This window comes from Schistocerca gregaria, chromosome X (assembly GCF_023897955.1).
Source record: "Schistocerca gregaria isolate iqSchGreg1 chromosome X, iqSchGreg1.2, whole genome shotgun sequence".
In the NCBI taxonomy this organism is placed as follows: Eukaryota; Metazoa; Arthropoda; class Insecta; order Orthoptera; family Acrididae; genus Schistocerca; species Schistocerca gregaria.
The window spans coordinates 570,304,724-570,328,613 of NC_064931.1; the positions used below are offsets into that span (position 1 = coordinate 570,304,724).

The 23,890-nt window shown below is 37.4% G+C and overlaps 1 protein-coding gene across 1 annotated transcript in view; it reads right to left on the minus strand.

The window, feature by feature from the left end:
• LOC126299096 (O-acyltransferase like protein-like) overlaps positions 1-23,890 on the minus strand; it is a 248,339-nt gene that overhangs the window by 34,482 nt on the left and 189,967 nt on the right. Inside the window, exons 8-9 of the mRNA XM_049990770.1 lie at positions 20,069-20,197; positions 8,835-9,000 (exon numbers count right to left, since the gene is read on the minus strand). Of these exons, the coding sequence (XP_049846727.1) occupies positions 8,835-9,000; positions 20,069-20,197 (295 nt within the window). The remainder of the gene's footprint in view (positions 1-8,834; positions 9,001-20,068; positions 20,198-23,890) is intronic.

Consider the following 23,890-nt stretch of genomic DNA (forward strand, 5'->3'; position numbering starts at 1 on the left):
TTTGTCAGCTGGTTGAATTGTGGAGTATCCAGATTCTTGGGACATGTGGACATGACAGTGGCCTAATGTTAGACTGCATGTCACTCACAGTTCTACTCAGGAAGTTATGTGGTAAGTGTGTGCAGCAGTTAATTCCTGAATATAACTGTGAGTGACATTTCAACTAGAGCCATGCTGCATGATTTTAATGTATAGAAATTAACAGGTCCTGTTTTCTACAGCAGAAGAGAAATTAGAAATTTTTTGTCACAAACAAGAACCATGATAGATGCCAACATCACTTCTGACAATTCTGAAAACAGATTGAGATTGGAACTTTGAAAAATGGTTGAAATATAAGGAAAATTGAACTCTGGACATCTGGTTCATGTGACACAAGTACATTTCTACAGTTGTTTACATTTCTGTGTTGTGCTGTACTTTATAGGAGTCTGGGAAATATTGCTAGTAACTATAGACATTTGCATCATAAGAATTACCAGTAGAGGTGTTCAAATATTTTGACATGGCACAGTTTTCAGCATTACTAGACAAGATTCGACAAGAATCAGAGGAGGGGAATAGGGTAGAACTAATTCAAGCATCTGTAGAAACAATAGAAATCAGTTCTTCAGGTCTAGAACAAGCAGGAAATAATGTTTCACAAAACCTTGCAAACATTTTGAATAAGCTAGCTGATCTTCCTGCATATAAACCTAACTCTGCTCAAGAAATGGAGGCAATAATCAGAGAAGCTATGAAAAAATAGGTGAACCTACAAAATAAAAATAAAATATAATATACAATAAAAAACAATAAAGGTGACTCAGATGAAAGTGGGAGATATAATGTTAGTAAAACACATTAGAGATCAAAGTTAATCACTTCAGAATTAAAGAAGGTTTTCCAAATTTATATCGGACCTTTTGAACTTGTGGAAAACCCTCACCAAAGTGTTTATAGGTTTGTCAACCCAAGATCCACAGAACTGGTTGGTTTGTGGAATTTCACAGATTTGAAACAACAAAGAAAAGCCATAACAACATAAGGGACCTAACAAAAGACAAAATTATTCACTGCGATCTGATGTATGTTATGTGGAAAACAATAAACTTTTCACATACATTTACTTCAGGGGGCACACAACTTTTGAAAGCCATGTGCCTGACAAACAAAAGAACCCCATCTCTACAGTGTTGTTCTTCTATTACTAATGATTGTCATTGAATCTCATTTTTGGCTTCTGGTTTTATTTATTACATGTGTGCAAATGAATGTTTCATTAACAGTATCTTACTATTAGGTTAAATAAAATGAAAACTTCAAGTAAGCACTTTTAATTATGCTCTACTGAACAACTAAGATATTTAGGTTTGAGAATAATTCATGATAATTCTTGAGAATAATTCCTGATAACATTTACCTAACAAATATGATGTTTTCTTATGTATCCTGGTTAATTTTGTGTAACTCTCTTATTTTTGATAAGATACACCAATGTTAGTTTATATTATATTGTGTGCCTAGTCAGTGTGAGTTAGAGCTTCAAATGCTTCCTCATTTTGAATATATATATTTTATCTGCATATTTACTTCCTTGTTCAGTCAAAAGAAACTGACTTTTCATGCTATTTTGAGTAACTTATTCAAATCTCAAGTCAAGCCATAATACTTGATTATGTGCCAAGATCAAGAGGACAAGGGTTGCTGCCAGAAGTAACACAAGAACTGTAGTTCTTAGTATTGAGGGCACATTTTCTGATGTTCAAAGAAGCTGCAGAAAGACATCTGACATTGTTCTTATTTTGTTTGAAATGCACTAATAATCATTTTTTATACTAACTGGACAATATTCATTTTGTAGATTTAGTAGAATAAAACTTACATATTTTCCTAAAATTTTAACTTTACTGTTATGTCTAAAAGAGTATGCTACAGAAATTATTGTAGCATATAAGGTGCCCCATGAAAGACTGATAATTTAGTTTTTTTGACACTTGCTTGGTTTTAATGATGCTTTCTGCAGTTCCTTGCACATAATGTGTTATGTAAAATCTATGGTTCTGACAAAGGAGGTTGTGTTACCCCAAAGTGAAAAATTGTATTTTTCATCTTGGCATTTTCATCTCAGAATTTCTTTTTATTTTTGTTTATGGGTACACTCCCAGTCTTCCAGTTATTTTCAGGACTTGGAAGATTATAATTTTAAGTATCTGGGTTCTATTGTTGAGAAAACATTCTACTGCTGTAGGGGAAAATCACATGCTAGAAAAAATCAGCCCTAAAAGGGAACATCTGCTGAATACAGAGAGACAAGAAATAAGAGCACGGAGAAAGATTTTCAAGAAAACTGATGACACCAAGAAAGGTTTTGGCTGTTTTTAATTCTGAAAAACATCAAGAGGAACATTTTGTAAATTTCGTTAACCATTAATCAATCAATTAAAAGTTCATAAAAAAATCTTGATTTAAAATCATGCTCCTTACACAGGTTAAAATACGTAATGTCATTTTAACAATTTAAAAGCTTTAGTAGCTTCATTTTACCTTTTTTATATGTTAATTTAGTGTACTTATTTACACACATTCTCAAATACACAGAATTAAGAGAAACTAGTCAATTTTATCTGACAACAAACATGTATGTTTTATAAATACAGAAATTCTAATGAATAAATGGGCAAAAATGTTAGAATTCTATCCATAATGGAATATGAATGCAATACTAAGGGGGTGCTGTAACACTTTAGGCTAGGTACTGGTTAGTTTCCTAACCAGTCTCGTCAGTTGTTGAGCACTGAATCACATGTGCTTGATATTGATATATACAGATGAAGTTTTCATGTTCTATTTCAGTGAATAACACTTGTAGTTGAAAGGAATCTTTGTTATTACATTGCTACATGGTGTCTGTGTTTTTCAGATATGTCTGAAAGAATGGACACTGTGTGGAGTCTACAGCTGTGATACATATATATAAATTGAAGGTGGTGGGGGGAGAAATGAAATGAAATGAGTTATTGATGTCAGCTGCATCAGGACTTTATTTAAAATCAGCAGCAACAAGTGAAAATGTGTACCGGACTGGGACCCAAACCTGGGCTCTCCTGCTTACTTGACAGTTACATTAACCAGTGCACTATCCAGACACAGAGTTTATTGCAGTTGCGTGGGCTATCTCTGCATGCCTCCTGACTGACTCACATTCCCACTTAGTGCAACCTATCTCCAATCCTTGTCCATGTGCTCTATGCTCACTACTTTGAGATTCCCACAGGAGGTCAAACAGAATATTGCTGCATTGAGGGCGATGGATTCATTGCCCATCGAGGTGAATCAATTATTTGAACGTGTGGTGTATTTGTATAGCTCATTCACCTTCAAGGGGAATGAATTCACCCCCTTCAGTGTAGATACACAACTCTGTTCAAATTCTTGCAGGAATCTCAAAACAGCGGATGTGGAGGACATGGACAGGGACTATGGATTGGTAGCACTAAGTGTGAATGTGCGTCAGCTGAGAGGCATGCCAACATAGTCCACAGAATTTCAATAAAAGCTGTGTCCATTGGTGCAATGGTTAATGTAACTGCCTAGTAAGCAGGGGATCCTGGGTTCAGATCTCGGTCTGGCATACATGGTGGCTTGAATCAATATTGAAATATAAAAAATTTAAAGTTCATCATGTTTCTGAATTTCACAACACATTCCAAATGTAAAATTGTTAATATCACTATTCGTTTTGGATTATTGAACCATTAAAATAACACATAACAGTTAAAAAGACCTCTTCCAGAAAAAAACTTTAAAATGAAAATTTATCTAGGGAATTTCTAAACAATATCTTAGTTTAAATCATCTGTACTTATCAATGCAAAAATTATAAATTATGTTTCCAAATAAAACAATGAGTACATAAATTCTGAATTAGAACTTGAAAAGCATCAACAACTGATATGTTTTTATCATAAATATTGGGCTCTTTTAATAGGGAGGTCAAAATGTAATAGTGTAACTGAAACTTGCAATTTATCTGCCATTAAATGTTGAGACACTGTCTGGAAATTCTGCAATGCTGAACAGATGCTTTTCTTGTTGCACTTTTCTATAACAAGCATGATGTCATCGTGTCAGTCTCTGTGCAACGTTCTATTACTTCAAACGAAAATTACTCTAATTGTGAATAAATGGTGAGTTGAAACCAAAGTTATGGTCTTTGTTTTTATCTGAAGTTTCACAAGACCCTATTAATGTAAATTATTTACAAAAATCTGAATCCGAGATGTACAGTGACTTAGATTCAACGTCAAGGGAACAAATGCAACAAAAGACAAGTAAAAAGTATTAATTGAATGCATTCCATTTTTGTATAGATTTTTATTTTATGGGGTTGACATGGTGTGATGACTGATTGCAACTATGAATGCCTGCATAGAGCTGTGAGTGGCATTTCAGTCAGAATGTGGGGGCAACCATATTTGTCATCAAGGTTCCAGACAATCATACATTTATTTTATTTTATTTTATTGTATGATTATATGATAGCGGAACAAACACTGGTAGCAGTTACTTCTGTTAAATATCTGGGAGTATGCGTGCAGAACGATTTGAAATGGAATGATCATATAAATTTAATTGTTGGTAAGGCAGGTACCAGGTTGAGATTCATTGGGAGAGTCCTTAGAAAATGTAGTCCATCAACAAAGGAGGTGGCTTACAAAACACTCGTTCGGCCTATACTTGAGTATTGCTCATCAGTGTGGGATCCGTACCAGATCGGGTTGACGGAGGAGATAGAGAAGTAGCAAACTCAAGTGGCAGACTCTGCAAGAGAGGTGCTCTGCATCGCGGTGTAGCTTCCTCGCCAGGTTTCGAGAGGGTGCGTTTCTGGATGAGATATCGAATATACTGCTTCCCCCTACTTATACACTTATACCTCCCGTGGAGATCACAAATGTAAAATCAGAGAGATTCGAGCGCGCACGGAGGCTTTCAGACAGTCGTTCTTCCCACTAACCATATGCGACTGGAACAGAAAAGGGAGGTAATGACAGTGGCACGTAAAGTGCCCTCCGCTACACACCGTTGAGTGGCTTGCAGAGTATGAATGTAGATGTAGATAACCACCAAGAGAGAGGATTGCCATATTCTGCACCAAGCACATCACAACCCCTTCATGTCTGTGCCTGTCATCCAAGAATAAGCAACACACGAAAATATATATGGCTGTGACCATTCAGCTGATAGAGGAGGTGTCGTGGAGGTGGGGGGGGGGGGGGAGGGGGGGATGGGGAGTTGTATTCCTAGTCATATTTCACAGAACTGTAAATAATGGTATTTTTCCCAACAAATTTTTGGGCAAAAAAAGGAAAGTCACATAGACTTAATAGATTTCAAAGAGTGTGTGATCATTATTACAATAGAAATAGATAGACAGGTTTGAGAATAATAAAAAATTATCATAACCAAAAAGAAGTGATTCAGTCAGGCCTTAAAACAAGCCATAAAAATTCTAAAGCACAAAAAAATTTCTACAGAAAAGAAGAAGGATTAAAACTAGACAAGTTGTAGGCACTAGTACTAAATAAAACCACCAGTGCCATCTCTTCTTGACTACATGCTCTGTAGCAGACATTGGCATGACTCTGCAGTCTTAGGCAGTGATCTGATGACTTCAAAAAATGACTGTTGCATGGATACATGGAACAGTTCAGCTTGATGAGCTTGTTTGAGTCTGTAATAACTTTCCAAGACAGTAAAGCCTCTGTTGATGTCTCCAGCGATGGAAGATGAAAAGACAATTATGCCTTGGACCACAGTCTTATGCCCAGAAATCAAATATCGGAAACAATGCAAATACCAGCCATAAAGGCCAGCATTTTATGAATTAATAATAGTTGTATCAGACAATAAGACACAAGCAATGTTGAAGATAATTAACTGTGGATGTAATAGGGAAGCAGTAGTCAGACCCAGTGTAGTAGTTTAAATTTTTTACATTTCCATAGACTTTTAATGAGAATGTACAAAAAATAATAAGGAATGTCAACACTTTCAATGTAACTGATGACTGTAACTACTAATTGGAGAATGTGCAAAAAATAATAAGGTATGTCAACACTCCCAATGTAACCAATGACTGTAACTACTAATTGGAAAATATTGCAAAGCCAGGACACACATTTAGATTTAGATTGGCTGAGGTGCAAGATGTTTTTAGTATGTTGAAATAAAAACAAGGAACAACATCAATAGTCACATTTATGCATTATATACAGTAATTTTAAAATATGAATGAAGTTGAGTAGTAAAACTGCTTACACATATAGTGGACATATACTTATTCAAAGTCCAATTTCCATGGGCATTGAAGTATGTGAAAGTTACTCCAGTTTATATGAAAGATAACTTTTCATGTTATAACAATCACAAGCTTGTGTAAACTGATCCATTGCTATCCAAAGCTGCAGAAATGGTGCTCAATAACTAAGTTGTAAAATACTTTGAGGAACACATAATCTTCAGCAATAGTCACTTTGTTTTCAGAGCAGGTATGAGTACAGTTAAAGCTTCTTTGTCAGTTCTGACAGAGGTGCACTTAGCAAATGGAAAATGGGTTAGGTGTTTCAGAGTAGAATTTCCAATTTATCAAAATTTCATCACAGTGGTCTATGAAATCCTGTTAAACAAACTGCTGTTCTATGGATTCAAAGAAAATGTTTTTGAGTTAGTAAATTCCTCAAGATTCTTTACTGGCTTCTACCTTATTTATTATCGATATTAATGATTTCTCATATAATGTCAGAAACAGTAGAGATATCTAAATATGAAAGATCTCAAACCACTGATAAAGTTATATTATATACTGTATATATGGTCAGACTGCCTTGATAACTTCAATGCAGATGCACAACAGGATCCATGTCTCTTATGGGAATAGAGCACTTGCTGCGAGCAAGTAGGTGAATGGACAGTGACTAGCGCGTGACAAGCTGAAAAATTGGGTTGGATGGGAAGTAAGTCTGGATATCCAAGTTGGTTAGGACTATCACTAACATTAAGTTGGAGATCTGGGTTTCAGTCCTGCTCCAGTCCAAATTTTCAAACTTTCTCTATCAAATTGTTTTTGTGCTTGATTGCAGCTGGTATGTCTTTCTTTCAAAATTTGATATTTTCATCAACTGTCTTAACAACAGTGTGGCATCTGTTCTGTTGGACATGATGTCTCCAGCACAGATGTCCAACAGAGCACACACACACACCCACACACACACACCCACCCACCCACCCACACACACACACACACACACACACACACACACACACACACACACACACACACAGGTGCGACTGCCTTGACAACTTCAATGTGAACGCCCAACAGGTTCTGAGCCTCTTGTGGGAATACAGGCCTCACTGCAAGCAAGTAAGTGAATGGACAATGAACACTATTTGCATGTGACAAGATGAATATTTGGGTTGGCTAGGAACCATGTCTGGATGGCTGAGATGCCGGCATGGTAGCTCAGCGTGTTTGGTCAGAGGGTTAGCTGCCCTCTGTAATAAAAAGACTGAGTTAATGGATCTTGAACAAGTGTTATGAAACATTCACCCCAAACAAATACAATGAACCATAATGAACAAAATGAGATAAAAATAAGGTGGTAATCCAACTGCTCACATTATGTGGGAGGTTCAGGTTCAACTTCCAGTCTGGCACAAATTTTTAAGTTTCATCATCAAATTATTTCAATTGGCACTGGTCTTTCCTTCACAGACTGAATAAGTTGATCTTTGGTGTAATGTAAATTATCTCTGCATCGAGCAAAACAAATACCAGGATCTATATATTAACTAGTATGACAACATTCCAATGCAACGAGACTTAAGTAATGTTTATTTCTGTGAGCTAACCATTAAACCCAAACTCTCTTGGGGTAGACATGCTTAGGCATTGTTATACAACATTAGCAAGGATGTATTTGCTTATTATTTTTATGTAATGTCTGATTTAGATCAAAGGAATCTATCACAGCTGTCAACAGTAGGATATGTGCTAAAATGGCAGGAACAAAAATGATCTGACATAGTTGCACAGTAACTTCTCACAGAATTGCTTTTTATTCAGTTAAACTGTTGAGTGTCACACCAAAATGTTTTTAGATTAAGCCTTTACTTAATTCCTTACTGTGTCAAATTTCTCTGTCTTATCACTACAAACTGGAAGTCTAAAATCTCAACAGTAGCAGTGCATCAGAATATGGAATTGTGTTCTTGTTACCTAAAAACACTGACACAAAATTATTACTTCTGGACAGTTTATTCCCACAAACCATATAAAATCATTATGATGCAAGATGCAGGTCATAATTAGAGTCTCAAAATAGACACACATTAATAAAAGCCCAAAGCTCAATTCCATAAATGTACAATAATAATTGCTCAGTTCTTCTGGCTTGTCTGCCACTGTCTTTATAGAAACACAGTCTTCAATTTCTTCTCTAGTATCCCTACAAAACACAATTTACAATGTTCAAATAGGATTTCACCAGTGCGAGTAGAATGGTATGTACTCTAGTGATATGCTCCCCGACTGCATTGTCTGTCCTTGATTCCAACTATTTATAGACTCTCCTTCTGGTGGCAGCTCACAACTTCACCTTTTTTTAAATCACTTATAAGAAAATGGTAAACTGAATAATAATACTAAAAAGTAAATATTGTAGAGTTTTCCAGGCGAGATTTTTAAGACTAGTTATTTCATGTGCCAAAAAACAAAGGCACTCCTTTTTGATATCATAATTTCATGTGCAATAAATTTTCCCTGGCTTCTAATGACTGAATATGTTACTCACCATGTCTTGGACTGGGTAAAAGGTGTTGATGAAAAGTGCATTTCTCCACCAGTATTTTGGACAATTTATATGGTCCATTGTTGGTGGTTCAAATACAGAATTATAGTAGAACCATTTCATGCTTATCTCCACAACTCCCAGAACAAACATATATGGAACAGTCAGTCTGTATGAAAATAAGGACAACTGAATCCATTATTTGAAATTAGCAACATGAGATTTTTTAATAACAGACATTAATCGAACAGTAATGGATATGAAAAATAAGAATAATATTCTTAATGTTATGTGACTTAAGCAAAGCTCAGATTCATTACTAATGAGTGTCTGCTGTAAGCCTTCATTTCATTAGTGTATGTAACTTCTTGGTAGCAGTACTCACAAATTTTTGAATATTAGATTACTTTTTTCTATTAGAAATAATTAGTGATAAATTTATGCAAATTTACTGGAGGACTCTACTGCTGGATGCTTTTCTTTGTTGTTATCACCTTGCTGATCATTATTTTATGTTAATGATGTTTCATTTAGTTTAATGGTAGGCCTTTACCTACTTCATATCAGGACATTTCAATTCTATGTCAAGTAACACAGCAAGCTAATTATTCTACACTAACTTAGTTATCATTCATATTTACTACATAATTCAGACAGAAACAAATATTTTCTGTTAGTACCGTCTAAGAAAATAGAAATAAAATAAGTTATATGAGATGTTCTTTATATTTGGTTCCACTTATCTTCACAGCAGGTGGGTTCTCCTCAAACAGAGGTTTGCCCCTCTTTTCCAACCTTTCCCAACCAGTCTTTTTCTCTTTACTGAGGAAGGAAATCACAAGCTCTGAAAATGTTCATGTCACAAATACTCGGAATTTTGATGCTTGAAGGTAATTACCAGCCAGCCAGTCTGTCCACTTGTATTTTAACAGTTTTCAAAAGATAAATTCAATGTTGACTTAAGAAATACAATGTTTCACTGCCAGGTTGAGAGATTCTCCACCTGTATTTTCAAAGCCTTTCAATCCAACAAATATTCCCAGAAGATGGTTCTTACACTGAAGATCCTCCTTTGTCGTAGCCTTTATTTCACTTGGTTTGTCATTGGTCAAGTGCCTCAACTTGAAACCACACTGACTGTAACTGAAAACCTTACTGAATTCTATAACCCACATCAAATGACTGTTGGTCTGATATTTTGAATTTGGAGCTGGTAAGGGCTACACTTCCACAACTACCTGGATTAGTGAAGTCTATACAGGTTATCACATTCCTCTCTGTGGCTATTTGCACCACATTTTGTTAAAGGAATAAGTTAGGAAATCATTCTGGGATGTTAGTTTTAAGTACTGCAACATATGATTCTGCATTTAGTCTACCTCATATTGCTAGCCTTAAATGAGACATACTGCACTTACAAATAAAGGATGATGCTTGTATTCTTCTGTTTTGATGTAGCTGAAGTACATTTCTGTGCATTCTGAACTGTACCAGTTTGTCACATCCATATTAACTTTAGATGTTACTGTGTGGATATCCACCATTATCCTGCTATACTTTCTGGAGTATCTCTTACTACACTACATCTGTGACTGAACTACTGCAGTGCATGCATTACATTTCTTATTAATCTTCCCCATTGATTGTGATGTTTGTGTTGATAGAGTGATGTAATGATAGATTGAAAGAACCACTACCATATCCTGTTGTCTCTCTCTCGTAACACAACTGCCATTTGTTTGTGCCTTAAACAAGGCTGTAAAGTTTGCATCTGTGAATTATTCCATAAATTTTTGGGCGTGCATCTGGGACATCATTACTTCCTCTCCCAATATTTTGGTTGAGAACTTTCCAGTCACCATAAATGAAAGTCCATCACTGTCTTCCAGTGTTAAGGGTGCCTATTTATTTGTTGAAATGCCCAAACCACTTGACTCAAAGCTGTGCTGGTGAGTATAACATGCATGCATCACAGATGATGTAGTTGACACAATGGCGCCAATTATGTATGGAAGTTAAGTGTCAAAGAGAAAATGATGCAAGTGCTGAGTACAAACAAACATAGAGCCACTTAAGAAGCTGAAAAGCCACCATGATTATGATTAAGGTGGATCATCATTCACATTTGTGAGAGAAGCCAGAGCAACAGGCTGCAAAAGCTCAGAACAAAACCTGTAGTGAGAATTAAGTCATAAAACGAGATGATTTCTCTAGATAGAGGTCCTCATCAAACATGATCTTTTCAAAAATCTAAAGTATGGTTTTAGAAAATGAAGATCTAGTGTTAACAGCAGTAATAATTTCATACACGAAATATCGTACAAACTGGATAAAAGAGATAAGGAATCAGGCACTTTGCAGGTATAAGTAAAGCTTTTGATACTGTGAATCATACCACTTTGTTGTGTAATTATAAGAATGGGATGAGAGGCGTAGTCTTAAAACCACTTAATTCCCTTTTAAAATACAAGGAACACTGAGTTGAGTTAACTTATAAATGGAATGAACAATTGCTAGCAACTATATCTACCTAAAGGATGCTTCAATATGGCATGGTTCAAGAAACTATATTGTAGCCCATTCTTTTCCTTGTGTTTGTTAATGATTCAACTGAACCCAAAAAATGCAAGGCCATAAGCTATGAAAATGTCAAAATTTTTGGTGGCTGGGGCACTAATCTGCAAACTTGTATGCACATTAGTGAAATTGGTTACAATATTCCATAAATTTACCTTTTTGCTAATTAGCTTTTTGTAAAAAGACAGTTAGAATGCAATTCCTACTTTGATTTAATCTAAGTACACTTCAAACGATACTCCATTTACTCCTCCACTGGCACTTAGCTATACAAATAAACACAAGATTTTGGGTGTAATTGCGAATGAACATCTTTCATGGAAAAAGTATAAAGATCATACTTGTAAGCAAGTCAGTAAAAATATATTTTTAATAAAACAGGTCTCGGCCTTCCTGGACTGTGATACTTTAAGGCAAAAATATTTTGGATTAATCAATCCACATCTTAAGTGTCATATTGAGATCTGGGGTGGATACCAACAGTGTATAGTACAAATAAGCTTTATTATATACAAGAACTGCAGTAATAATGATAGCTAAGTTAAACATGAGGGAGATTTGTAAAGAAATTTTTAGAAAATTTGAAATACTTACCATTTATGCAGGTATATCCTGCAGGCAATCATGTTTGTCAAACTAAATCCAGAATATAATGTAATGACAGTGATGTACATAACTGCAATATATACAGAAGAGAAAACTTTCACAGCATTACATACAATAAAAAAGACTGCAGACTGCAGTCCATATATGATAGGGACAGTTTTTTTATATAACAGATTATCATCTGATTTTAAGATAGATTATCTAAATATCTTAAAAATGAACTCAAGCACTTAGTAACAGAGAAATGTTATTCAATGGAAGATTTTAAACTGTAATGTTTTCTTGCAAAACTGTTAGTGTGCATAGCAATTAGGTTGTTTTTGTAACAGAAAATTGATTATATCTGATCTTCACTTTGTACTCATATGTCAATGTATAAATTTATCTTCTCCTGGTAAGAGAAGTACAATTAGTACAATCTCATATCTATATATGTGTGAACTAAAGCTATGACATTTTCTGAAAATTGATTGTTACATGGACAGCAGACAAGTAAATAGTGGCTAAACAGGTGATCTGCCAGATGTTCTTCATTGGAGTCATTAGCCATAGACTCCCAGAAAGATGAGGCTGTGACACACACTGAAAAATCTTGGAAGGTTGTCAGCCAAAATATTGCAAGAAGTAAAAACAATGTCCCAAATGCATACCTTAAAACTGGTGGAGTAATAAGAGCCTTGCTCTGTAGTACAGTGTCTATGTGTTCTGCATACTTTAGATTGTAGGATGTCAGCTACAAGTCCAGAAAGGCCTGACATCCTTTCTTAATATCAGTGAAAGAACAACAGCTATCTCAGAAACAAAAGAAGCATCCCCAAAAATGTACCTAGGTTCCAATCACTGACTACAGGGTCAAACTTTGTGCAGAACATCTTGGACACATCAAGAGTGCTTAGGTGAGGATGGTGTTCAGAACACCAGTGCAACAGAAAGCACGTGTAAAAGGTGAAGCAGCTCAGTTAATACACCAGGGAGTGCATCTACAGTTACATGAATGTAGAGCATATGATGATGATGAGTTAAGTAGCCAAATTATTGTACCAGAGGGAATACAAGCAGCCAGTATTCAGTGGTGGCTGGTGTTCATTTTCATTGGTGGGGCCTAAAAAACAGTCAATAAACTTTATAATAGAATTGCTCCAAATTATTTGTTATATAACCTTCATTTATGTCTAACTGCTTCAAAAGCACTAGAAAAATAGTAAATATGGTAATTATACACGTATAAATATAGGCCTAATCCAAGGAATACAGTATCTAATAATAAAGTATATACAGAAGTGATTTCATTTTTGATTGTTTTTTGTGTGTTGTGTGTAATATTGTAGTTGGTTGATTTGCACCTGACCACTTGATTTCCAGCTTCTCTTCCATACTCAATAAATTAAAGGGCATTTTTAGCAAGCAATCTACTTTATTAATTTTTAAAGTGCTCTAGGAATTCTTGAGTCTCAACATTGCTCCTGAATACAGAACACTACTGAGAGGTGGGCCCATTTTCTGCACATTTCCTGCTGATGAATGGCAGTATGGGTGGGGGGAGGGGGTTGGAATGCAGGACCAAAAATGTATCACTTCAGTTATATGTCAACAGTGTGTGTAATTCATACACCAGCTGCCTAAATAGCCAGTTCATCTCAACAGTGGAGTTTTTGCTGGAAATTTGCTACAGTATTGTAGGATCTCAAAGGTTGACCACAGGATGTTGAAGCTATTTAATGGAAGTCTTCCTATTTTTGTCAATTTCAGCCAACTGAGGACTGGAGCAAAACTGTTTAAGCTAGACTGCTGCATAATATTTGCTAGAATAATAAGTGAAACAGGAAACTTCGCTCCCAGCTTCAGGCAGTGTTGGCTTTGGTCACACAGCTTGAGGCTGTTGCCAATGGGCTGTGGGGGTCCGGATGGGGGTTTGTTGGGGACGGCGAGCTCGTCCCACGCATCCTCCGATTGGACTATGACTGTGGTTGCCCAGGATACTGCCCGCATTGAGTCTGATCCCTCACCTGTGGTAGAGTGGGAGGTCGTCTCAAGGTGTGGCAGGGGGCGAAAGACATTCTGGAGGGTTGCACGGAAGGCCTCTCCAGTTTGTCTGATGAACCGGTTTCAGGCTCTGTCTCAGGCTGATACTGATCTTCAACCTGACATGGCTGCTTGTCCGGTTCCGGAGGTTGTCCCTCAGTCTGCAAGATCCGGGTGGTCGCAGAGGGTGGGCTTACTGGTAGTTGGGAGCTCCAACGTAATGGGGCCCCTTAGGGATATGGCAACAAGAGAGGGGAAGAAAACCAATGTGCACTCTGTGTGCATACCAGGGGGAGTCATTCCAGATGTGGAAAGGGTCCTTCCGGATGCCATGAAGGGTACAGGGTGCACCCATCTGCAGGTGGTCACTCATGTCGGCACCAATGATGTGTGTCGCTATGGATCGGAGGAAATCCTCTCTGGCTTGTGGCGGCTATCTGATTTGGTGAAGACTGCCAGTCTCGCTAGCGGGATGAAAGCAGAGCTCACCATCTGCAGCATCGTCGACAGGACTGACTGCGGACCTTTGGTACAGAGCCGAGTGGAGGGTCTGCATCAGAGGCTGAGACGGTTCTGCGACTGTGTGGACTGCAGATTCCTCGACTTGCGCCATAGGGTGGTGGGGTTTCGGGTTCCGCTGGATAGGTCAGGAGTCCACTACACGCAACAAGCAGCTACACGGGTAGCAGGGGATGTGTGGCATGGGATGGGCGGTTTTTTAGGTTAGATGGCCTCAGGCAAGTACAGAAAGGGCAACAGCCTCAAAGGGTGCGGGGCAAAATCAGGACATGCGGGGACCAAGCAGCAATCGGTATTGCAATTGTAAACTGTTGAAGCTGCATTGGTAAAGTACTGGAACTTCGAGCACTGATAGAAAGCACCGAAGCACAAATCGTTATAGGTACTGAAACCTGGCTCAAGCCAGAGATAAATTCTGCCGAATTTTTTTACAAAGGTACAGATGGTGTTTAGGAGGCATAGATTGCATGCAACCGATGGTGGAGTGTTCGTCACTGTTAGTAGTAGTTTATCCTGTAGTGAAGTAGAAGTGGATAGTTCCTGTGAATTATTATGGGTGGAGGTTACACTCAACAACCGAGCTAGGTTAATAATTGGCTCCTTTTACCGACCTCCCAACTCAGCAGCATTAGTGGCGGAACAACTGAGAGAAAATTTGGAATAGATTTCAAATAAATTTTCTCAGCATGTTATAGTCTTAGGTGGAGATTTCAATTTACCAGATAGTGACTGGGACACTCAGATGTTTAGGACAGGTGGTAGGGACAGACCATTGAGTGACATTATACTGAGTGCACTATCCGAAAATTACCTTGAGCAATTAAACAGAGAACTCACGCGTGGTGATAACATCTTGGACCTACTGATAACAAACAGACCTGAACTTTTCGACTCTGTATATGCAGAACAGGGAATCAGTGATCATAAGGCCATTGCAGCATCCCTGAATATGGAAGTTAATAGGAATATAAAAAAAGGGAGGAAGGTTTATCTATTTAGCAAGAGTAATAGAAGGCAGATTTCAGACTACCTAAAGATCAAAACGAAAATTTCTGTTCAGACACCGACAATGTGAGTGTTTATGGAAAAAGTTCAAGGCAATCGTAAAATGCGTTTTAGACAGGTACGTGCCGAGTAAAACTGTGAGGGATGGGAAAAACCGACCATGGTACAAGAACAAAGTTAGGAAACTACTGCAAAAGCAAAGAGAACTTCACTCCAAGTTTAAACATGGCCAAAACCTCTCAGACAAACAGAAGCTAAACGATGTCAAAGTTAGCATAAGGAGGGCTATGCGTGAAGCATTCAGTGAATTCGAAAGTAAAATTCTATGTACCGACTTGACAGAAAATCCTAGGAAGTTCTTATCTTACGTTAAATCAGTAAGTGGCTCGAAACAGCATATCTAGACACTCCAGGATGATGATGGCATTGAAACAGAGGATGACGCGCATAAAGCTGAAATACTAAACACCTTTTTCCAAAGCTGTTTCACAGAGGAAGACCGCATTGCAGTTCCTTCTCTAAATCCTCGCACAAACAAAAAAATGGCTGACATCAAAATAAGTGTCCAAGGAATAGAAAAGCAACTGAAATCACTACACAGAGGAAAGTCCACTGGACCTGACAGGATACCAATTCGATTCTACACAGAACACATGAAAGAACTTGCCCCCCTTCTAACAGCCGTATACCGCAGGTCTCTAGAGGAACGAAAGGGTCCAAATGATTGGAAAAGTGCACAGGTAGTCCCAGTCTTCAAGAAGGGTCATAGAGCAGATGCACAAATCTGTATCTCTGACATCGATCTGTTGTAGAATTTTAGAACATGTTTTTTGCTTGCGTATCATGTCATTTCTGGAAACCCAGAATCTACTCTGTAGGAATCAACGTGGATCTCGAAAACAGCGATTGTGTGAGACCCAACTCACTTTATTTGTTCATGAAACCCAGAAAATATTAGATACAGGCTCCCAGGTAGATTCTGTTTTTCTTGACTTCCAGAAGGTGTTCGATACAGTTCCGCGCTGTCACCTGATAAACAAAGTAAGAGCCTACGGAATATCAGACCAGCTGTGTGGCTGGATTGAAGAGTTTTTAGCAAACAGAACACAGCATGTTGTTATCAATGGAGAGACGTCTACAGACGTTAAAGTAACCTCTGGCATGCCACAGGGGAGTGTTATGGGACCATTGCTTCTCACAATATATATAAATGACCTGGCAGATAGTGTAGGAAGTTCCATGCGGTTTTTACGGATGATGCTGTAGTATACAGAGAAGTTGCAGCATTAGAAAATTCTAATGAAATGCAGGATGATCTGCAGTGGATAGGCACTTGGTGCAGGGAGTGGCAACTGACCCTTAACATAGACAAATGTGATGTATTGTGAATACATAGAAAGAAGGATCCTTTATTGTATAATTATATGATAGCAGAACAAACAGTGGTAGCTGTTACTTCTGTAAAATATCTGGGAGTATGCATACAGAACGATTTGAAGTGGAATGATCATATAAAATTAATTGTTGGTAAGGCAGGTACCAGGTTGAGATTCATTGGGAGAGTCCTTAGAAAATGTAGTCCATCAACAAAGGAGGTGGCTTACAAAACACACATTCGACCTACACTTGAGTATTGCTCATCAGTGTGGGATCCGTACCAGATCGGGTTGACGGAGGAGATAGAGAAGATCCAAAGAAGAGTGGCGCGCTTTGTCACAGGGTTATTTGGTAACCGTAATAGGGTTATGGAGATGTTTAACAAACTCAAGTGGCAGACTCGGCAAGAGAGGTGCTCGCCGGGTTTCAAGAGGGTGCGTTTCTGGATGAGGTATCGAATATATTGCTCCCCCTACTTATACCTCCCGAGGAGATCACGAATGTAAAATTAGAGAGATTAGAGCGCACATGGAGGCTTTCAGACAGTCGTTCTTCCCGCGAACCATACGCGACTGGAACAGAAAAGGGAGGTAATGACAGTGGCACGTAAAGTGCCCTCCGCCACACACCGTTGAGTGGCTTGCGGAGTATAAATGTAGATGTAGATGTAGATGTAAACTTTGTGTAGACAAGTGGACAGCAGGGCAAGGAGGGGAGAGAGAGAGAGAGCTGAGTTTTGGGTGAAGGAAAAGAGGGATACATGTTAACTGCTCCATACAGGGGGCCTACCTGAGCTGGCCCTTTGCTATGCTACAGTGAGGGGCAAAGTGGAGAAAGGGAAACTGCTGGGCCATGTCACTGTGACTACAGTTTTATGATCAGGGGATGTGGAGGGAGCATGGGCCATCTGACGCTGGGTCCTGGTGCTGGTCAAATGACCTGGCTACTTACAGCTCAGAGTAACATCATGCCTCTGCAATCAAGCAGTGGAAACTGGGCCTGTGTACCTCTGGTCTGTGTCACCTTTGCTACATCAAAGTCATATCACACTCATAGTGTTTGGTATAAGAAACACACAGAATAAAATTACACCACAAGGTTTCTGGTTGGGCTGGACACCTCTGGCTCTTAAGAATGAGCCACCACTGCCAGTATCTTACTTGCAAGAATATTGGTACCAGTAGAATGTTAGCTATTGTACTTATTTACTTAGGCAGAGCATATGAGCCAAGGGCAGCTTATTTAAATTAGGGTGCACAGATCCCCAAAATATCAAAAGTTAATATAGTAACACCAAATGTTAATATAGGCTTTACCTAAGAAATCAAGTTATTCAGATTTTTTACACATTGCTCACTAAAAAAATGTAACTATTTTCTTTTTTCCTACAGCACTTTTTATCTTCAGGATCCAGATGGTAAGTAAAAAATTAGTTTGTTTGTAATATTTAGACACACACACACACACACACACACACACACACACACACACACACACACACACACACTAGCTCCTCCTTCCCCCTTGCTGCCTGTCCATTTCCTCCCCCCTCTCTCCCCATATTATCACATCAGTGTAGGGCACTGGTGGCTCTTATACTCATAGAATTTCTTTCCAGATTGTAACTGATATGTGTAGCAAATTTGATTGAAATAATTTCAGGTGATTAAGATTAGTTTTTTATCCATGCCATTGCTCGCATACACCCATGTGAAATACATGATATACTGATATGTGATACAAATTTGATTGATATCATTCCAGGGAATTAAGATCAGCTTTTTATCCATGACACTGCTTGCATACAAATATGTCAAATACATTTCACAAATATTTAACATACTTCACCCTTATTTGTACACATATTTCTCCTGTATCTCAAGTGAATTTTGCACTCCAGTTTCACTTCCGCAAAGCTTTATGTTTATGAAGTATCTCCTGAACTATGGAATGTGCAATGATATAATTTTGCGGGTATGTCTAGTGGTTTATGTGGCTGCTGTCTGCAAAATGTGTTGTGAATAGAGTTTGTAGTAAAGAAGTAATAAATGAAAATGTCATGCATTATGTAGCAGTTTTTCACGCACGTCAGTGTTTATGAAATTATATCCCTTGAACTATGTATGGTACAATGATATAATTTTGCCAGTATATTATGTGATATATGAGATTAGTATCTCCTGAATGAATCATGAATATAGTTGCTCCCTGTGGCAGTTTTACTGCATGAATAGTTAAAATGGAGAAAGCGATAAACTCTTTTCCTTTCATCATTTTGTGGGGGTTGTCATTGAGAAAAGTTTCTTATAGGTTTGAAATTATGTGTAAAATTTGTTGCAAGTTACTAAGCACTCGCATTCTCAAATACTGTGTGACTAAAGCATCATCATAAGCACGTCATGGACTACACAATTTTTTTGCCTCCTCCCCTTTGATAGGTGGGTGGGTCTTATCTCTACAGCGATTCATTCCAGACAATAAATAATATGTGTACCAAGTATGGTTGAAATTGGTCCAGTGGTTTAGTAGGAGATGTGGAATATATATATATATAACAATTTTTTCAGCTGATAATCATTCACAATTAAACCACTAAATTCACATGTTACTGACAATGGTATTCTGTTGCTTCTTTTTCACATTTATATCTGGTTATCAGTTTTTAAATACTGGTATCTCACAAAAATGCTCCTTTATTAACTAAATGTTCTTAAATCATTTAATGAATTTCAATTAATGTCTGTTTTTACAACAAAAGTTGGTTAAAGTAACATACCATATTGAATATAAATTTAAGGAGATACACATAAATAGGTTTGTTTGACATACACATGAAAGAGATCACTTGGCTAATCATTGACATATGCCATAGTTGCTGGTGAGATTGCTTTCACAGTTAAAATGTCACATTTGTCATTGTTGTATGCACTATGCACACAATGCATAAATGCAGACATATCAGAAGCAAATTTGGTAAATTATGTGAATAGGATCCTGCAGAACATGTTAAGACTGCTACTACACCAAGAAGTCACAAAATTCAGATTCTGATTAAATGTAGGCCTAAGTATAATATCCTGCCTGATATATTACAATTTTGCATTTAAAAATATTAACAACTATCTAATTACCTGCCATATCTATAGGCCAACATGCCAAGGTATTCCAGAATCTTGGATTTGATGCCTGTTGTTCTTGTCAGTCTCGTTACATCTACTTTAGAGATTGTTCTGAAGTACAGGAAGGAAACCAAAAGCCCACTGAAATTAAAACAAAACATGGTTATTTCACTGATGAATTAATTCTTAGTGTAACAAAAAGGGATTTCACGACTTCAAAAGGATATCGAAGATGGGAAATATCTATATGTTTCTAAAATTATGACTGAGCCTTTTTTTAACTCAAGAGGTAACTCTGTGACATACATAGAGTGTAGAAAAGTATGTGGACAAGCTTTGAGGGATTGTAGACAGGATGTTGAGAAACAGATTGAGGATAAGAACCCCTGTCAGGGAATTCATGGAATATAACACAACAATTCTACAGAGCATCAATGTTATAGGGGAAGACAGCTGACATTAGGCTGCCCTTTTAGCAGCAGACATACGTTTGTGCACTCTACAGTATTCCTGAGGCATGTGTGAATGTGTTTGGTGCCATTTAACATCTTGTATGCTGTATAGGTTTAATGATAGGAGTTTTGTTTGTGATCTGTCATCATACAAACTCCTTTCTACTGCTGAAGGGTAGGCTTAGTGCAGACATTTCTCCTATAACTTTGATGCTCTATAGTGACATCAGATGACATTTCTTTATGTAAGTTCTTATGCTCAACTTGTTTTTCAAGGTGCCATATACAATGCCTCAAAGTTAGCCAGTATTTTTTGTTGCACTCTGTATATATTCTAATCAAATTATTTGGTCAACTCATTATTATTTCCTTACATTACACAGTGTTTCAGACTTTCATAAACATAAACCTTTCAACATGTTTTATATAGTGTGAGATTCTAACATTTCAGAAATAAGGTGCCCACATTTGTGCATGGGTTCTTACAAGGATGCTTGATGGTAAATATCTACAGGTGGCTGTCGACTGCTGACATTCTCTATTATATGAAAGTCTGTCTTTAACCAGCAGTATTTTGGCAGCATTTTCTGCAAACACACTCTGAAAATTACTACAGCAAAATCTGTTGACACTATGTGGCTGCATTTCTGGCTTATGTAGCAAAATATTTTGTAAGGTATTGCAACATTAAGTGTTTGAATCTTGTAAACAATACTCGCAGATTAGGCAAAGTGGCTGACTGCTATCTACAAGGCAGAATGAGGAGCTATCTATGATTGTGGGACATGTGATAAGCATGTTGCCAATCCCGCCAGCCACTACTGCCAGAAAAAGAATTGTCAGTTCAACTGTTACCATGTATTCAGCCAAACTGATAATCCCATTTTATGCTCAGTGTTTCTGTGGCTAGCCCAATTGTCATCATCAGGTAAAGCAGTGGTTCTAATTGCATTCACTGTCTGGACTACAAATAGACTGTAAGGTACTATTAGCTCAATTAATGGTTGAGTTTCACTTCTGGTGCCTGCTTTACCTATTTATCATCCTTTTTTTCACTAATGCACATCCTGTTAGCCTTTACAGCTCAAACAGATGAGTCAGCCAACAAAATATTCCTACACTAAGTATCATATTTTAAACCTTGCTTGACTTCAAAGCGTCATCCCTGATTATGAGGTTTTGGAAATCATTATTGTAGTCATACTTTATTTTATGATTGTTCTCTAGGCAGAGTTTGGTAACAGGTGATTTGCTTGGCTGTATATGTTGGGTGTCTCACTGATGATCCTGATCTCTCTCCTTCATTGTTATAAATGTCTATTCCAGAAAAGCAGTACCTGTTGGTCTGTTTTGCAATGTTAGAAGCAATATGACCTCTGAAAAATGGATACATGCTACATTCGGAGACAGTATGACCTACTGTATGTGGGACAGACAATTAGAACTGTTGAGCAATGATTTAGGAACGGCCACATAAATCAGTTAATATCTGTCACCATCTGGAATGTAATTATAAAATACAATATAACAAAAGCTGTAACATAAAAAAGGGGAAGCAGGTGCTAGATATCAAACTTGGTTAAAACAGTAGTGTCATACTAACAATGTAGCACAGTCTGTTTGCAGTCCACACAGCAAGGATATGTACAGTGAAACCCCTATTTTATATTTTAAAAAATGCAACATTGAGGAAAATGCAGAATCAAGGAAAATGTAACCCCCCCCCCCCCCCAAATATGAGCAACACATGTAATTGGCATATGTGATTAAAAATCGTGATCCCTTCCAATACTTTGCATAAAATCTAGTGAAGGAAATTAAATATACAGTACAATGTTTATACAATAGTTTGTGGTAATGAATTTCATCAGTTCTTAAAAAACCACAGATGAGTAACAGCACATAAAAACTCAACAAAAAATTGAAACTGGTATCTGGGTACAAGCTAATAAAGCTGTTTTCCGACATGCTATGACCACAAATTATATGTTCAAAACATGCATTTTTGAGAGATAATCCTTTGTGCTCACCCATAAAAAAGCAAAAATTGATGAACATGTTGAATTAAACTGAAAGCATAACAGCAGCTAAGGGGTTAAACCATAAGCATAAATGTGTACATCTGCTTAATGACATACTTTGTCATCATTGCTGTTATTGTTTGAAGCTTTTCTCATGAGCTGCACTTCATATGCTCACCACCATTAAAGTATCATTTTAGGCCTGATGAGAGAAACAGATGTGAATAAATGAGTTTACTTCCTCAATTAGAAGTCAGCTCAGTGAATTTCTGTACATTGTGTAAAATGAAAATTTGAAATAAAGCTCAGGTGCTGCAGTTTTGCTTCATGTCCTCTGTCACTGCTGCCAATCTTTACAATATACTGTGTGTGATGGTGTGGTGCAAAATATATACATGAGTAGTGTATCATGTCAAATATGAACACGACAGTTTTTAAAATGTGCTATTGCAAAACCCTTGCTCTATTTATATGTTAACTCTCTGTCCCAGCACATCATCTGCATGAAAAGTCTACTTGCAAAACTTTAAGAAATGATTTCACCCCTACAAGCACTCTCGTCACTGAAGGACCACTTCCCCTCTCCAAACATCTAGCAGGCAACCTCATTTTACATGTGTTAGTGTGCTGTGGTGGCTGTGCTGGCTACTGCATGACTTAGTCACCAGCCAACACTGGTTCACTAGCTGGAAATGGGTGATGTTTCCTCAATTACAACCAAGCATATTCTTCAAGACTCAGTGTTTGAATATAAAAGGTTGACAACAGATATTTTGGTTGGATATAGTACATGAAAAATACATGAAAAAAGATGAGACTGAGTTATAAGTGGCACAAAAAAAGTGGTGGCTGGGTCCCTTCATCACTTATTGGCTCGCTCCATTATGCTTTGTGTCAACTGTCCTGTCTTTCAATTACCATTAGAATCATAATTCTATGGTGAGGCTAAATGTTGCAAGTTGTTTGGAACACCAATCATGGATTACATCAGCATTTCCCTTCTCACATCTCCACTCTCCACAATGACCTAAAATATTCCCTTAACTCTGCCACCACCTGTGGTGTGAATCATCTGTCTTTTGTGCCACTTATAACTTATTCAGTCACGTCAAATGTCAATAGGAAGAAAATGGGATGAAGTCAAAAGTCAAGGGAGACACTGAGTAAGAAGTTAGAATTAAGGTAAACATTACTACGAAGAAATGTAAAATAGGGGAATTTCTAGCATTGATCTTAGGGGTTTTTCACAGATGCTACGAAATTATGACGTAGAATCATGGAAAACATAAAATTGGAGAATGTAAAATGGAATTTATACAGTAAATTCACTCCTTGTCACACGTAAAGAAGACAGGCCAATC